The following is an 18450-nucleotide window of genomic DNA, read 5'->3' as shown; positions in this document are numbered from 1 at the left end:
GGGCCTGACGGACGGATGCACAAAAGGACAGATAGACGAACAAGGCTTGATCGACTCAGCTCATGGTCTGCCACGCCTTCTTCTGCTTGTTACTTGCACGTCAGCCAAACAATTTAATTCAGAAATCACATTTTCAATGGGTTCCTCATGTGTTTCTAAAACACAAAAGTGAAACTTAAGCTGCAATCTTAGTAAGCGAAGTTTGGCATCTATCAAAGAGACGTTCGACAAGTTTTCATATTTCATTTCTGTCGATTGTCAACGTTACACAAATTTTATTGATCTGAAGGCTAGCAAATAAATTGTAAGAATGAATTTGGTCTGGGGTCACAAGGGACCCTACTTCCACGCGCCTTGTCAGCGGGATCGCTTTCCCAGTCTGCTGGACGAGATGGGCGAGGATGGGGACAAGCTGGTTGCCCATCTGGGCATCTCCAACATGTCGGAGATGGGCGCCCGTCTGAAGAGGGGTCGCAAGTCGACAGCTGTCGCCGAGCAACGTGCCGCTGATTGTGTGAAGGAGGAGTGTGTGCCGCTGCATAAGATGTTCTGCTCGTCAGCGCAGGGCCTGCGACGTGGCGTCGATAAGTACGCCCAGATACCCAAGTACGATCCCTATGTGGATGAGGAGGACCAGCGGGAGCTGGCCCAGCGCTATCGCAAGCTACTCAATCGCCCGAATCCCACGCCTGCCCAGCGGCAGGAGGGCGAGCCGCCCTACGCCGGCCACTGCCAGCACTGTCGTCGCCGCGGCAGCAATGACGTGGCCAACGACTTTCAGGGGCGACTCTACTTGCAGCAGGCCTATCTGCTGGGGCAAATCAATCTCATGTGCGTCCACTCGAGCCACAACCTAGTGCAATCCGTGTTAATTGTTTGAATCTTTTCAGGGTTTTGGATGGTCAGCAGCAGCAACCTCAGCTGCAGCAGCAGCAACAGAACAACGAGGGGCTGCTCAACATTCATCGCAATCGCAATCATGGCTAGCGTAGTCTACACTTTATGGCATTTTATTTGTACATTAAAGTTCAACATCTGCTTTCAATTATGATGAACATGCAACATGTAGCACAACAACTCACTGGGGTGGGGGAAGGAGTTGCGCCGGGGTCTGTCTCACAAATCAGCGCCAGCATTAATTTTCATGTAGTTCGTGTAATCACAAGCGCCGCAGCTGCTGCACAAATTGCAGCTTTTAATTGCTATAAAACTCTGCGGTATTTAACAGATGTCAACAGCACACAGCAAAAGATGAAGTATCTGAAACTGTAAAAAAACTCAAATAACCAACACTGACAACGCCCAAGCGCCAACGCCATGGAATGCTAAAAATGAGGAAGACAAATGGGAAAAATATGTAATGAACGACTATAGAATACCCTATCAAAAATAAGAGCCTGCAAAAGACGAAACGTTCTTCATTGGAATATAGCGTAGGTACTCCACATACAAAACCTAGGAAGCTATAGCTAAAGAGTTTTTTAAATGATATATATTATACCTTTCTTGCGTATGTTGAATATCTATAGGGTATTTATATATTTTTATTCTTAATTTTAATTTGAAGTAGTATATATATATATATATACTATAAATTTGACTCTATTACTTTAGTATTTGTAGGGTATTTTTCTGCTCATGTTTCTTTTCCGTTCATTCTGCCATAACACACATGCAATTGTATCGCAAAGAACAGAGAAGAGAAATTAGGTAAAAATACAACGGGATTAAAGATATATACATATGTACATATATACTAGTATATTACTCACTCGCTCTTCGCACCAATGCTGTAACAGCTTAATTTGCACTCAATACAAGCAACTAAGCATCCCTTCAGTCCATAAACCTATCCCTTTCGCACCATTCACTGTGCTCGCTCTCTTAAAATATCATAAATAGGGCAATCGCATTTGAAGTGCGCTCAGCTAAATATCTTCGCTCATCGCTTTGTGTCTATGCAAGCTACGCTTCATTACTGCTCCCACTAGTGGATTGCATATCCATTCGCTCTCCCCTGATGTGAGTATGTGAATGTGCATGCAGAATATCTATTAGAAAGGTGCACAGTTTTATGATCAGAGCTGCGCCTTGCGCCTGCTGTTCGTCCACTTGTGGATTCTATGTATGCTCGCTTTTACGAACTTCCAGGCTGCTGTCATCGAATACTATTGTGTATATGTGCACGAGCGTTAATTACAAAAGCGCTCAATTTAACTTCCACTAAAGCACTCAGCTCATTACTCAGCGAATTACGTCTTCTGTGCGACCACTTGTGGATTCAATGTGTGCTCAGTCTCTGGAGATGTTTTTAGGCTGTAGTCCAAGATACAATTATGTGTGTGTATGTGCACGAATGCAGTGTCAATAGTAAAAGCTTTGCTTTCACCAAGTGATTGAGATTTTATTTTTATTACAATCTAAGTTGCGCTTTACGCGTTCTGTGTGCCCATCTGTGGATTCTGTTAGTGCGTAAAACTGTAAAGAATAGAACTGCAGTCAATACAATGACACTTACACACGTATATTTGTATATGTATTCAATGTCAGAATACTTATTAGCTCTGTGGCAGCTGGCAAAAACACAAAGTTATGCAACTGAACTGTTTCTCTTTAGTTTCATTTGGCTCAAGTAACACCACCAAATGTTTTTCCATATAATTTTTTAGCATATGCTTCTTCAGGCGAATGCTATGATGCTATTTTGATTATCAAAGAAAATTATATAAAAACACGTACGATTTGCTTTAGTTTTGTACATTGTTGTTATTCATAAACTATATTCGCTTATCTGGCGATTCCATGAGCCCATGTGCTGCTGCTGCTGCTGCTGATGTCTTAACATTTTGCTCATTTCCATGTGGCTCGGCCTGTTCATCCAGCCCACTTAGAGCTTGTTCACTTTGCCATAAGCTTTGCATAACTTAAGGCGCAACAGGAAATGAATGAACACGCCCCAACGACTCGCTGAACAAGCGAAACCAAACCGAGCCAAACGAAACGAAACGAAACGAAACGAGGCGGCAGCGAGGAAAAATGTTGCCATGGCACAGTTTTTCCATGTACTTAGCACCCATGCCATCTAATGTCATAGAGAGTGAGAAAAGCACACAGAATGAGAGAGACAGGGAGAGAAAGAGATCTGTAGAGTAAAAGAACGCGGGGGAATGGGTCGTATCCAAACACAAATTGCGCTTGTAATATCAATTTAAGGCACCGCGCCAGAATTACGCCTTAAATTATGCAAATGATTTGTGGGAAACAGCTAAGAAAAACAGCTAAGAAACAACAAAAGCAAAGCCACATTTATTTCTTTGGCTTAGATATGTATCTTAAATTTGTGATTTGATTTTATTATTAATTTAGATTGTTTTCTATAAGTTGTAAACGTGTTTTAATTAACTACAAAGTGGCCAAAAACTTTTGCAGCACATCAAATGAATTTTGAAATAAATCAAAAACAAAATCTACTCGAAATTAAATGAAATAAATCGTGATAAAATACCTGAGCAAGAGTCAAGAGTCAGCGTGTACCTGTGTGTGTGTGCGTGTGTCAGCAAAAGCCGAGCATAACTTTCATTTTGTTGAAATAACTTTCTTAATATTTTGTTTTATATCAAAATATATAGATATACGTTTTGGCCTGTTGTCGTCTGCTCTCATATTTTTCTCTTTCTGTATCTTTGGCTGCGTTTCCTGTGCCACATTTCCTTTGAACTTTATCTTTGTTGTTTGCCGTTTGTTGTTGCTGTTGCTGCTGCTGTTGTTGCCATTTTCATATATAGCACAACAAACATTTTCAACTTTTGCCGCTCAAGTTTATGCAAAGCATTTCAGGTCCGAGGCGCCCCAACCGAAACGCACCTAAAGTTTGCTCTGCCAAAAGACGAAAAGAAATGAGAGCGCCAAAACTTTTCGTTACCTTTAAACAAATTGTCCCTTTTTTGTGGGCAGCACTTGCTTAAGCGTATGTGTGTATGGGTGTGTGTGTGTTGCCAACAACAACAGCATCAGCAACACAACTAGAAAAGCACATTACAAAAACCCGGCTAAGCAGGATATGCACACTTTGATCCCATGTTGGTTATACTCCCTCTCAGTGTGTGTGTGTGTGTGTGCGGAATTGTGTTTGCCATATTTCCGTTGATATTTCTACTCAAAAAACTTGGCCAAGTTTACTTTGCCTTCCTTTTATTTTATTTAGGCATTTTTAAGTTTTTCCTGCCTGCTGGGCAAAATCGACAAAGTCTTCTAAGCAGTTGACGTTTATGCTCAGCTGCTCTATACAAAAGGCAGGGTAACTTAACTTTGTCAGATATTTGAAATTAAGTTAAAAATAAATAAAGAACGATTTGCAAATAAATTTGTTTATCACGCGGACAAATGTAATGATGTCCAGTAGGGCTTCTTGTCATATATAGATAATAATATTGCATAATAATATAATAAATAATACATATCTTAGCTATTTTTAAGCCTTTTATAAATTGCTTAAAATCTAACATTTTCACAGGTTGGAGAAAAATTTACAAATATTTATAAATAAATTATTTTATTAACTACAAAAATAGATTATAGTAATATTTTAACGAAAAATTCTAAATTAAATATAATTTTCATTAGCAAAACAATAAAATATATATTTACAAAATTTAAATACTGGATATATTAATATATTTAAAAAAAAATAGCTTAGTCTATTTATATACAACGAATATAATTTTAACTTTGTATATTATTTTATTTATAAATAAAATCAAATATTTATATATATATTAAAAAGTACACAATTGCTTAATAAAATTGTATTAAAAATAATAAATTAAATATTATTTTTATTAAATTTTATCTCATTAATTTTATTTACAAATTAAATAATATACAAAATTATAAATTATATTAGTTGTATATAACTGGAGTAAGTTAATATAATCGAAATATTTTAATTTTTTTTATATATGTTAAAAAAATCAATGTACAGAATAAAAAAAATAATTTTCATGTTATTTTGTGTAAAACTATAAGTAAAATAAAATTTGATAAGTTTAAAAAGTTAATTCTAAATATTTAAATATTTTGTTTATATTTTACAAACTTTTCAAAAAGTGACCAGGTGAGAGAGCAGCAAAATATCGCGTATTCTAGTTTTATATGTATATATCGAGGCTTACTTAAATAAATATTTAGCTAAGTCAAATATTTATATTTAAAATATAAAAAAAGTTGATTTCCCAATTCGAAGAGTGCTAGGTAAACAAAGTTGAAAATCATTTGCTGTTTTGTTGGCTTCCATAATTACATAATAGTTATGCTATAATACAGTTTATTGATGCCCCAAACTGGGTTCGATGCGCTTTAGCTAGTGAGCAAATTCGGTTGCTTGGTAAATTCGTGCGCTTGACCGACTTTTCAATTGCAGTTTTTCTGGTCAAAGGGCAAACAGGCGAGCAGCACAAAGCGAAAAATCAAGTAGCCGACATGTGTGCTCAGGTATTATTAAAAATGCAATGCTATTAATATAAAATAACACACGCTGAACCAGCTCAGAGCGTATTTGAGAACTAGACAAAGAGCATAGAGAGAGAGAGAGAGAGAGAGTCAGAGAGTGAGCTGTACAGAAGTTGGACCACCTTTGGATTAAAACAACAATTAAATTCACATAAAACAAAATATCCTGCGGTGCTTTTTATGTGTACGCTTGTAATATAAATCCTTTTGGCTAATGGGAGCAACACACACTCGTGCTGACTCGCCCACTCTCTGCCTGCCGTCTCGCTCTGGCGCGCATGCTTTTGGCATTGGTGAAAGCTGCAAGTGGCACGAGCTCAACGAAAGCTGCTCACAGCAGGCGGTTCCTTTTGTCCCGAAATAGGAGGGAAAAAACACACAGAGCTCGACTAGCGAAATGAACTGAAAAACGCAGCAAGGACAGAGGAGAGCGGACACAAAGTGCTCAACGTGGATGTGGCTGGGTCGCTGTGTGTGCGTGTGTGTGCTAAGCAGAGGTTAAGCAGCGCGCTCGTTTGAAGCTTCTAATGAACAAAATGTGCATGCGAATGAGCAGCGTATGGCAAGCGAGGGGGAGGAGGGGATTGGGGGATGGCACACAGCGTAAAATATGCATCCTTCGTGTGTGATTAAGCGTAAATCCATTTTTATGTCTCTCGTACACACACAAATCTACAATTGCTGGTTGTGCAAGCGGAGCACACAGCATAGCGAAACGGCAAAATGTTTAAAATTAAATGCATTTTCCTAAATCTTAAGGCGAACCTAATTGTTCGCATTTTCCAAGCGAAAAAGCGCATAGATCGCACAGAGAATTGAGTGGAAAATTCGCTTAAATTGATGTTGCGAATGTGCGTCTGAATCTAGTTTGATTTAAAATAGTTCGAATTGCACCTTGAAAATATCATTAACATAAATATGAATATAAAGATTCATAATTTAATCTCCAACTGGAAGATTCCTTATTCAGATGCCGCAGGCTTAGCTGCAACTAAACAAATTTTAGTAGTAGTATTAGTAGTAGTATTAGTAGTACTATTGGTAGTAGTATTGGTAGTATTATTAGTAGTAGTATTGGTAGTAGTATTAGTAGTAGTATTAGTAGTAGTATTAGTAGTATTATTAGTAGTAGTATAAGTAGTAGTATTAGTAGTATTAGTAGTAGTATTAGTAGTAGTATAAGTAGTAGTATTAGTAGTACTATTAGTAGTAGTATAAGTAGTAGTATTAGTAGTAGTATTAGTAGTAGTATTAGTAGTAGTATTAGTAGTACTATTAGTAGTAGTATAAGTAGTAGTATTAGTAGTAGTATTAGTAGTAGAATTACTAGTATTATTAGTAGTAGTATTAGTAGTAGAATTACTAGTAGAATTACTAGTAGTATTAGTAGTAGTATTAGTAGTAGTATTTGTAGTAGGAATCTTTCTAGTTTTTCTAGTTAATGACTTAGATTCTACATGACCTACGACTATCTAAATGGATTGTTTATAGAGCAATAATGACGACCAAATATTGGCATGGGCGAAGACAGTCTAAATCGAAGCATTTTATAATCTGTGCACTCATCGTTGAAACCTAAACAGTAAATTTGGATGGTCTTTCTGTTCTGCTAGAGAAAGCCACAAATCAATATATCGAATTTTAATCGGTTGTAGGAAATTTGTCACTGGGTAATATTATTTATTTTATAAGCAAAGGATGTCTCAAAAAATTTCAATCAATAATAATTAATAATTAATAGTTAATTAATTGATAATAATAATAAATTGATGGATCATAAGTAAATGGGATAACTTGAATTGAGAAGTTGAGTTCTAATCAGGTTCAAGGTGCTCAGAGTTTAACAGATCTCATTTTAAATATATATCAATAATTTAATTTATAATATATATATATAATATATATATATATATAATATATATATATATATATATATATATATATATATATATATATTATATTTATATATAAAATTTATAACACATATTAAATATTTTTCCAGATCGACCAATCATAACAATATCTCCTGATAAACTACTTTATATACTCAAATGAAGACATAGCAAAGCAAATAGTCTTAGCAGCAGATTTGGGTCAAAAAGATGGAATAAAACGTAAATAAAAGAAAAATTAAAAGTGTAAAAATATAATATACTACATAACACATAATATATATATTATAATAAAAAGCCCATACTTTAGTAAATTTCAGAGAATCGCATGGTAAAAATATTTGACTCGAATACAAATAATTGATTAACTCAACTCTCGGCTATGACAGCAGACTGTGTGTTTCGGTCACGTTGCAATGCCGCTTTCGGTAGCAAGTGGCAATTGGAATTTTCATTAAATGCGACTTACACTGCGCTACACAGCACAATATTGAGAATTATTTTAATGTGCATTTAAGTAAATAATTGAAATTTATTGCGCTTTTTTAGCTTTTGCAAGTGTCTGGCAATGCAGCACAGTAAAGCGCAGCAGATACAGTAAATACACAAAGTCTAGTACTCAGTAAGTACAGTGGGCAAGGGCCATGACAATGCAACTCAATTAAATGATTGTCGTGTGGCGAGTGATTTAAAGTCAAATGCAATTGAAAGCAATTTCAAAGTTCCTGGAAGAGCAGCTCAGCAGCTCACACACGGAGTGTGCGTGTGTGTGTGTGTGTGTGTGTTAAATCGTTTCAAAGGCAAACAAAGACTATTGTCGTGGTCGACAATGGCACAAAGGCAACTTCAAGTCGATTCAAGCTGCGAACCCTTCACATGGCACGCACAATTACCGCGCCAAAGAAAATTTCGACAGCCGCTTTTCCAACTGACTTTGCTCTGCTCTCTGCTCTTTCCTCTTTTTTTTTTTTTGGCTAATTAAGGTCACGTGACCTGGCTGCAAATATGCCGCCTTGTCTGCGTCTCCTGTGCAGCGATGCATGCGCCTGGAAAATGTATGTGCGTCTACGTTCGCTCGCATCAAATGCAGCCCGACAAGCTAAGCCGCCCTTTATGGCTTCGAGCACTTGATGGCCACTAAAAGAAACGCAATGCATGGTTCACGCACAGACGTCGAGCGAAGCGCCCGTTCGTCCAATTATCATGCGCCAAAATCAAGCACCAGAGAGCCACGCCCGCACGCCTGCCCTGTTCAAAGCAAAGTTTTTCCATGGGAAATGAAAAAACAAACTTAACAGAGAAAATTACGCACACGAATTGCGCTGGACAATAAAAAAACGCCAAAGCGCAAAAAAAAAAAACAACAACAGCAAATAAATTATGAACAGGGATAGGAGATTGGGCAGCTGTGTGTGGAGAGTGGGGGTGGGGGGTGGTGGGTGGATGTGGATAGCCTCTACTTGCGCGTCTAATTTGTTGGAAAATTAGTTTGTGTGTTTTGTGCGTATAATTTCCATGCAAGTTTTGGTTTCAGACGAGGTCTGCGCTTGATTTTGATTGAAATACACAAAAAGAACAAGAGAAGAGAACTGAAGAGGGAGAAGCCTTTGGGTGAGCTGTGCAGAGGGGAGCGCGACGTGACTTACTATTTGTGAGGCAAAGGCTTCAATCATACAAAGGGCAAAAGCTGATAAAAAAAATATCAACAAAACTTGTTAGAGCTAGAGTAAAAGATGAAGAAGACTTTATTATACATAAAAGTAAAATATTCTACATAAATGTTAAACGTGCCAAAAAATTATGTTAAAGCTCAAAAAAAGGAATTATTTAGTCTATGTCGAAATATTGAAATATAGAAATACTGTGGAAAATAGAGTTATAATATTATGTAGGGGAATATATATATTTTTTTTTAATTTTTTAATTTTTTTCATATAACATATTTTTTTTTAGCCAGCTCTATAGATATATCTGTATTCTATGGATTTAGCTAAAGACAATTATGTGCCTAAGAAAGTGATAAATTCTTTGCATTTGACCAGCTCAATTAATTTCACTACATAAACTTTTTGAGACGCCTCTTGAAGGCGTGGCAAATTGGAAGAAAAATACCATTTAATGCAGCAAGTTTTGCTATTGCATCATTGTTGACTTACTTAAAAGAAAATATCAATATGATGTATGTTGGATACGATTCCATTTATTTTATAGACTGTCTCAACAAGCCTGATACTATTTCCATTCGATACATATTATTAGCTGTTTAGGTTATTGCTTCCATATAGTTATTAAAATATTCCAGAAGATATGCCATTCCATCATCAATATCCTAAACCCCGTCCACTGTGTGGCAATAACTTCACAAAATTTAAAACGAATTCCGCTTCATGTCCTCATGTCAGCAGTTTGCTCTGAATTTGCTTTCACTTCTTATGATCTTAAGGAAATATCCAAAAGGAGTTTCGCAAGAAGCATTGAAGTGAATGTATTCGCAATGAATTTTGAGTTGCTACTCCATATATAATGGCATGGAAGTAGCTTCAAAATAGAAGTAATTTCTTTTCCTATTGCTTTTACTTGTTCGGTGAGGCCCATCAGAAAGGCTTACCTCTAGAGGCAGATGCCTCCTAATGCAAATTGCTTCTTATAAAAGCTGACCTCTTCAGTTATTTTCAATGCATTCATTTGTAACTGGCATGCAGCTGAGTTGATTTAGTTGGTTTTTAGTTTATTATGGGCTCAACATTTTATTGTTCCGCCACGTTTCTGCTCGACTTTGATGCTGTCAGAGTGCGCCACGCCCACCTGCGCGTCTTGGCGCAGGCAGTTTAATAAACGTTTAACGAACTACTCAGCAGCCGCAGCTCCAGCTCCTGCGCCAACTCCAAGTGTAGCCCCAATCAAACGCATGAGCAGGAACAGGCTCGAGCCGGGGAGACATGTTCGCAATCATGATGATCTCTAGCCATGGTAAATTGCATGCACGCCTTTTTAACCCAAATATGATGTTCCTCTCTCTCTCTCTCTCTCTCTCTCTCTCTCTCTCTCGAGTCGATTGGCAGGGGCTGATAAGCAGGCTTCGCGTGCTTTTATTATTATGGGGCAACGAGCGAGTGCGGCTCCATGGATTAATGAGTCGCGATCTGGCAGCGGCTGGAAAAACGTTTACGTGACTGAATTTTCAATTATTTTTTATTGCACTCGCTGCAACTGCAACTGCGACTGCGACTGCGGCTGCGGCTGCGGCAATGTTGCAATGTTGCCGGCCGGCTTTAATTGCAGGAAGTTGCATTTTGAATGTGCAATTTATTAAGAAATTATTTATTGTCGAATGAAATTGATTTTGAAAGTCGCGTGACGAGAAGTTTGGCATTGTGTGTGGCAGGCAGTCAGGCAGTCAGGCAGCCAGGAGGCAGTTCACTGCCTGGCTTCACATAATTAGGCAACATAGCTGCAACGATCTGCGAACGTGCCGCATTTGTGGCCTTTCCACATGACTTCTAACACCTTATCGCTGCACACGATCTGCGCATGTGGATGCTCCGCATTTGGCCAGCAGACGCCTCGATTTCCTGCCACACCCACTTGTGCAGGCAATTAATTTGATTTGATGCCTGGCCCTGGCTGGCTGCTGTTGCGGCTCTCTAGCTCATTGCCTGCTTTCAAAGTGCAACAGTTGCACGTTGCCAGTTGCGATCTGCGCGCTGCGAACTGCTCTGGCATCGCCGGCGTTGAGTAATTGACTGCTTTGATCTTCTGGCCAGGCAGACGCCCGCTGCAAGCAGCTCCCCTAAAAATAGGCAGCCCTCTCAAGCCACTAGCATATGTACACAATATATATATACCTATTTATATCTGAATATTTACTGATTGTATGACTTATGGAACCATAATGTCGAAGGTACTTTTACCCAACATGGTAATAGTTAATGTGCTTTGTTAGAGTACTTCCAGCTGGTTATTGCATAATAATAATCAAATTTATTATAGTTCTTCGTCTAGAGTTTTTGAAATATGTTTAGCTTTTAAAATCAAAAAACAAATAAAATAATCGAAGTCTGCCATTTTATTAGGAACTTGTCGTCGTCGAGCTGAGCCTGAGCTTCAATTCAATAATAGCAACAAATATTTCAACAGACATATCTATGCACGTAATGCATATATGTATGCTGCATACATATTAACATCACATTTATGAAATGATGTATGTACACTAGCGATATTACACACTAGTCCATGGGGCGTGATGGAAGCTGCGTTAAATACAAAAGTCCACGTATTTGCTTGCTAAACAGAACAAGAGCGCGGCAGCACGAAATACTGTGGCGCCATCTGTCGTTTGGTGTCCGCGCACAATGTGATTGCATTAATGATGTGAATTTGTTGCCATTTGGAATTGACTGCGGCAAAGAAATATGCTGTACGGTATGCCACAGTATGTACGTACATATGTATATGTACTTACATAAATACATACACATATACATACATATCTGTGCATACATATACACTTGCCAGAAAAACTATGCGTACAGGCCTAACGAGCGACTTTGATAGAGAATAAATGTGATAAATAATAGTATATTTATCAATATTATATTTTTTAATGGAAAACACTTTAATAACACACATTTATCAACAATTTTTTTTTTATAATATTAAACAGTTTTTTTTTTATATTTAAAATAAGAAAAAAACAACGAAAATTCACTTAGAAAAAGTATGCGTACAAACTAACAACCCACTGATCTTAATCGTTGTGTTAAGCTTTTAGTACCGTTAAACAGCATATTACGGTAAAGAAAGTATTAAAGGATGTCAATCACGTGTTGGTTTGCAAATTTTGTCATTAAGGTGATAGATTTCGTCATGGGCAGAAAAACAAAAGGGATTGATCCCGATCTGAGGAAACTCATCGTAAAATTACGCGATGAAGGGAAATCTTTCAGAGAAATTGGCGAAATTGTTGGCTGAACTCATTCTTCTGTCCAAAGAGTAGTCAATAACTTTAATTTGACTGGCTCAGTTAAGTCAAAGCCACACTCGGGAAGGCCCTCAAAGCTGACCGAGAGAGAGAAGAGGGACGTGCTGAAGACTGTGCTGCTAAACCCTGGATTAACTGCAGCAAAGATTAATCAGGAAGTTAAACAGAAGTACAAGAAAGAGCTTCACGAAGACAGCATAAGAAAATTTGTATTTTGAAATAAACGCTTATCAAAGACGTTAAAGCGTATATGTTAAAGCGTATATATGGTATAAAGTGAGTCGATGCTTGAGTCCATGCCTATGCACACCTATAAGTATATTCTTATGTATGTATGTATGCCTGTATGTAGTGCTGCGGTCAAATAGATTCATCGAAAACTACAAAGTCCCTTTGCTTAAATCACTTTCACAGCGCACGCCAGACTATGAAATGTGGCGGTGGGTTGACTGCAGTAAATCGATAAGTGCGCACTATCGATATGTCAAGCTAGCGATGATATGATAACAATGTCTACAGTTCACATAAATCACGCAGGACATTATTGTTCAAGATGAATTGAAAAAAATTTTAAAACTTAAAACACCTGAATGTCAGAGCCTCTCTGTATCAAATCCCATTCTGAGCCTCATCTCACTTCTTGATTGCAAATGCTTTTACAATATTAATTAATATTTGCGAAGCATCGTTGCTTCATATCACGGTGTTAGTGTTAAATTTGAATTTTAGTATATTTTAAAATACGAAAGTATTGGCTGAACTAACAATTGAAATATATGTGAAATATACCAGCTAAATTCTTATTTCTGATCTATTCAATTCACAATTAAAAGGTAGAGTTTAACTCTGTACACGCAACAAACGCAATCATATAGCGAACGACTCATGGAAACGCTGCCTCGATCCGCACCCTCAGCCTGCCCATTCATAGCGTTGGCATCCCGAGATCGCATAGCTTGAAGCGTGAGCAGCGGGTGCCCTCTTTCTCTTTGTATACCCTGGGTACCAATGAAAATTGGATGGGTAGTATTTTTGAAAAGCTAAAGGAAACACGAAATGCCCCTTGATTTCTGTCTTAGGAACTCAAGAGCTAGCAGCTGGAGTCTGCAAGTCTGCCAGCCGACCAAGAGCTTGTGAACCCATTGAATATGTGATATCGGGGTATAGTGCAATGTATGTAACAGGCAGAAGGAGGCGTGGCAGACCTCATCAAGATGAAAAGCTAAGTCGATTGAGCGCTGTCCGTCTGTCCATATGTGTGAACGCGTCTATCTCAGCATCTATAAAAGCTAGAGAATTGATACTTTTTTGTAGGTTTGGGTATAGCACGCGCTTATCAAGTTTGTTTCAAATAATCGATATCTATTATCGTTTTATTGTTATCGATTAAAAACAAGATTGAAATGAAGTTATTAAATTATATCTCGTTTGGCTTAAGAACTAAAGTCTACCAATTTTGTATTTAGTTTTATGTATATTTATTACAATTTTGATTTTTGTTATATTTTGGATACCTGCTCCAAATTTCCCCAATAGGTGAAAGAGTTTGCATTTCAACCAAGCCAATAGAATATGTAGATCATATGCTGAAAATTAAAGTCATTAAAATCCACTTAGTAAAACAAGTTATAAAACCTTTGCAAAAGGGCATGGCAAGTTTAGGGTATCTTCTAGTTGGGCACCCCGGCTAGAGCTTTCTTACTCGTTGCCTTTTTGCTGTCAAAACAAGCCCGGCTATGTGGGGGCCACATGCTGGCAAGTGGCTGGGCTCATAAATTGCCGCTATCTGGGGATTGTATCTGCATTTGTATCTGTATCTGTATCTGTTTTTGCACGCTTTGCTCTGTTATGGCTCGGGCCTTTGTAAAATATGCTGCTAATTGAATTGAATTGAACTTGGGCACAGTTCGATGAGCTGCGATTTTCATGTGATTTATGCCGGCCGCGCAGGCGCGAATCGTGGGGCATGGAGTGTGGAGCGTGCTATTGCAGTTGGCTGGCAAATGAAATGGTTGCGAGTGCCAAGCCCCAAATGTCATTGCCAGTATTAGCGACTGACTGGCAGACAGTGCCAAACAGCGCCAACAGGCGACAGTTGACTTTGGCAAGTGCCAGAGCTCCCCAGAGAAGAGCTCGCAGCGTTCTCAACCAATTAAACCAGTTTCCTGTCGCAGTTGCTCGTTTCGCAGAAACTTTGCTTTATTTTTGCTGCTCTCGTTCATTTGATTGCACGTTGATGAAATAACAAGACCCCAGCCCAATCTCCGCCCGCTGCCCTGTGGCGGCCTGTGACGCCCTCATAATCAAACAGTGCCCCAGTCGTCGCAACTGCGCAGACGCAGCCGTCGTCAGCAGCAAGAAAGAAAACGAATTTTAAAGAATAAGCGAGCATGACCTAATAGGCAGAGGCCGACCCATAGATACCCTGTACTTCAGTTTCAGCCTTCAAATATATATATAATTTTTATAATATAAAAATATGCAAAAAGTCTATAAGAAATATGTTTGAAATGCAAGGCTTTGAGGTGAGCTAGATGTGGATGTGAGTCTTATATGAGCTCTTGACAAAATACCCCTACACTATTCCCACATTTATAGGATATCAATAAAAGAGCCTGAAGATCTGCACTTAACGTACGAAAAGCGAAATGAATTTAACGCAAAACGTGCGAATGTTTACTTTGAGCAAAAGGACAAACGTGGGGGCAGCAGCCAGTTCCCAATGAAGCTGGCAGCGAGGCTCAACTGACGCCTGAGAATCAGCCGCCAGGCATAAGCGGAACCAACGAAGAGACTTCCAGCTGATGGGAATCTTTCAGAGAGCGCTCAAATGAGCTGCTGGTGTTATACAGAGCCCAAGAGCTGCGGCCAATCGAATTGGTTTACTGCTGTTGCACGTAAACATTTAAGTTTCGCCTGCGATTGTGTGATTCTCTGATTTTATAGGCAAACGAAACAATAAATATGGCTGAGCTTGCTAACAAAAATGCTATATTGCCAATATCCAAGGTCTTCTTTAATATACAATCACAGGGTGGCCAGTGAAAAGCAATCGAAAATGAAATTACAATAAAACTGCTAAAAATAACGGGTGCTTTTTTTAGAGTTTCACAAGCTGAAATCATGGCAAAATAAAGGAATATGCTTTAAATGCCAATGAAATGAGCTTTGTTGGCTACAAAATCATTTGACATTAATATTTGAATATGACTTCGGCCAGGGAGTCGCCACTGCTGGAGCCAATTATTTGTGGATGGAATATTATTCATTATTTGCTTTATTATTTGATTATAATATTGGATACAAATTTCTATAATTAGCAAACATTGTTTAGGCATAAAGTGTTTAACCAGACTCAATAAAAAAAAATTACCAGTTGTAAAATGGATTATGAAATAAAGCAGCTTTGCCAACTTAAAGTTGTCTACCTCTAAGCAAAATGCTTTTGCTACTCTGTGTCTGGTTCGGTAATGAAGACAGATCAATGCAATTATGCATTAAATACATTAAATGCATGAGCAGATCTAATATCTGAAGTGAAATCGAGTTTTGCCGAGAGAAAATGCAAGGAAGACAAATCATGCACCTCATCTCCAATGTATGTGGCAAATCTGGCTATTTTCCCGCCAAAACACACAGCGTGACAAATTGTAAAATAGCAGCCCGAGGGCATTATAACTAAACTGAATCGTAGATTGGCTTTAGCTTACAACAACTTATCAAAATTGCATATTTTCTAACTCTTAATTTCCCGCAAGCGATACATCTGCATCAACTCTAGCCGAACATTTTCATTAAAGGCTAGATATTTCACAATTGTTAAGTCCTAAGTAAAATGCTGAAAATAACTCGCATAAAACCCGAGAAATGCCAGAACATGAGACTACCCACATAGAAGAAGGGCTTAACTGAGAGTGTTTTGTTTTGAAATTCTCGATACATTCTAAAGACTTGGTTTTAATACCCTGAACGCATTGAATATTTGAAAGCAGGGTATATTTGTTGTGTTAGGCTGTATGTAACAGGGCGAAAAAGACGTGCCAGAGCTCATAAGTATACATATTTCTGATCAGAATGACAAGCTGAGCGCGTCGATCTTAGCAGCTATACGAGCTAAAAACTTGACTTTTTTTAACAACTGTGTTTTAAATAATCGATAGCCATTCTCTTTTTAATGTTATCGATTTTTACTAAAATATATTCCATAGAATAAATAGAAAAGCTGAAAATGTCATTGAAATCCTTTAAGTTATACAGAAGTTATAAGACGAAATGTTTAGCCAATTGCACATTAACTTGGCTCAGGGCATTACCTAGTCGAGCAGTCTGAACTAGAGCAACTTTAAATTAAGCTTTAAAACCTTAAAAAATAGAGATGCCAAAGTTGGGTTGCAGTTGTTAAAGCTTGGCTAAGAGCTGCTCAGCCCAAGTTTGATCGACTAAACGAGCCTGGAGTATTCGTTAATTATCTTGGGCGTTTGTGAAAGTATTGTCTAATCGCAATCTTCGGCGAGCAGACATTATATGCCATATGCCCTGTCATCTAATCCCCAGCGCAATGCCTGCCAGCTTCACTTCGGCACTTGACAGAGACAACAGGAGACAACTGCAATGGCAGGGAGTGGAAAAGTTCAGAGTTCAGCGCTGTTGTGACTGCATCCACTGTATATCAATGCGCAGTGCTCAGTGCAGTTGACAGCCAGAGTCCGAATTGGTGGAAAGTTGTTGCGACTTTTTATTTGCAACAGAAGACGACGACGACGATGAGCACAAAACGAGTTTGTTTCGAGCTCTGCCTTTGTTTTACTCTTATTTTATTGGTCTCTTTGTTTTTGATCCTTTCTCGGTGCGGTACTTGCGACGAAATTGAAAATGCATTTTTAATGATTTGTTGCTCTGCGCTGCATGTGAAAATATCACGGGCAGTGCATCAATTGATGAGCTATGTGGGTTGCAGCTTCCAACGAAACGGTGAATGAACTCAAGCGAACAAAATATATATAATATATATATATATATATACATATATAGGCATAGCTGTGACTCAGTCTTTGATTTCTGCGAAGGAGGTATTCACAATATTTATGGCACTGCCGAAGTGGAGCACTTTAAGACAAAAGATTTAAACAATAAACAACCTTCACGCACTTATCGAAGTGCCACTGACATTTATATACAGCTGGCGGTAAACATTGAGCCAAACTTATCGATATGGATAGCTATGGAAAACATCTATAGTCGGTTTATTGTAGGCCGAATATTATATACCCTTGCATGCCTGGAACATATGTAAAACGAGTTCATCGAAGTTTTATTTAAAATCAATTGATTTAAAAATTATTGATAGACAGATAGATAAATTGATTTGTTAAATTAATAAAAAAAATTTCAAGTCTCTAGCTCTTATAGATGCTGAGATCCACGCGTTCACACATATGGACAGACGGACAGACGGATAGACGGACGGACAGACAGACGAACAGGGCTCAATCGACTCGGCGTGTCGTCCTGATCAAGAATATATATACTTTATGGGGTCTGCCACGCCTCCTTCTGCCTGTTACATACATTTGCACAAGACCATTATACCCTGATTTCCCATTTTCAATGGGATCAGGGTATAACAACAATATAAACTGTTGAGACATTAAAATTGTGACTGGACTGAAACATAGCCATTTATATATATTCAATCGGCATACCTAAAATTCCTATGCAATACAAAAGCCTTTGTTGATAAAAAGATTGTCAATTATATCAGAGTAATATGAATATTTAAATAGAAATAATAAATCGAAGCACGAAATGCCAATAATAAGTAAGACTAGAGTCGACGGGAGTGCTCGACTAGAAGATACTCATGCACATACATAGAAGTACATTAGGTGTCCAAAATGCGACGTGTACAAAATCTCTGCATTTATTACAGGGAACAACACAGTCAATCTGAAGTCTCCAGCTTTTACGGCATTCAAGCTGCGTTTTTTAAACAAACTTAAATTATCGATAATAATAAAATGGGATAAGTTATCGAAAAAACTAAATAAACTCGTACTGCAAATGGTA

At 38.0% G+C, this 18450-nt stretch overlaps 1 protein-coding gene across 1 annotated transcript; it reads left to right on the top strand.

The window, feature by feature from the left end:
- The first annotated feature begins 224 nt into the window (after positions 1-224).
- On the top strand, positions 225-1055 carry LOC111602278. The gene is made up of 2 exons (XM_023319274.2): positions 225-831; positions 891-1055. Exons 1-2 carry the CDS (start codon positions 311-313, stop codon positions 985-987), a joined length of 618 nt encoding a protein of 205 aa, XP_023175042.2. The 5' UTR covers positions 225-310; the 3' UTR covers positions 988-1055.
- The last annotated feature ends 17395 nt before the right edge of the window (positions 1056-18450 follow it).

This window comes from Drosophila hydei, unplaced genomic scaffold (genome assembly GCF_003285905.1).
Source record: "Drosophila hydei strain 15085-1641.00,03,60 unplaced genomic scaffold, DhydRS2 tig00000149-arrow-pilon, whole genome shotgun sequence".
Lineage (NCBI taxonomy): Eukaryota > Metazoa > Arthropoda > Insecta > Diptera > Drosophilidae > Drosophila > Drosophila hydei.
The sequence above is the reverse complement of the archived record's forward strand: the minus strand, read 5'-3'. Positions and strand labels throughout refer to the sequence as shown.

Bases quoted from the DNA above. Each gene is read 5' to 3' on its own strand.
- LOC111602278 (XM_023319274.2), top strand. From the start codon at position 311: ATGAATTTGGTCTGGGGTCACAAGGGACCCTACTTCCACGCGCCTTGT. The intron at 832-890 runs GTGCGTCCACTC...GAATCTTTTCAG, and splicing joins CTGGGGCAAATCAATCTCAT to GGTTTTGGATGGTCAGCAGC.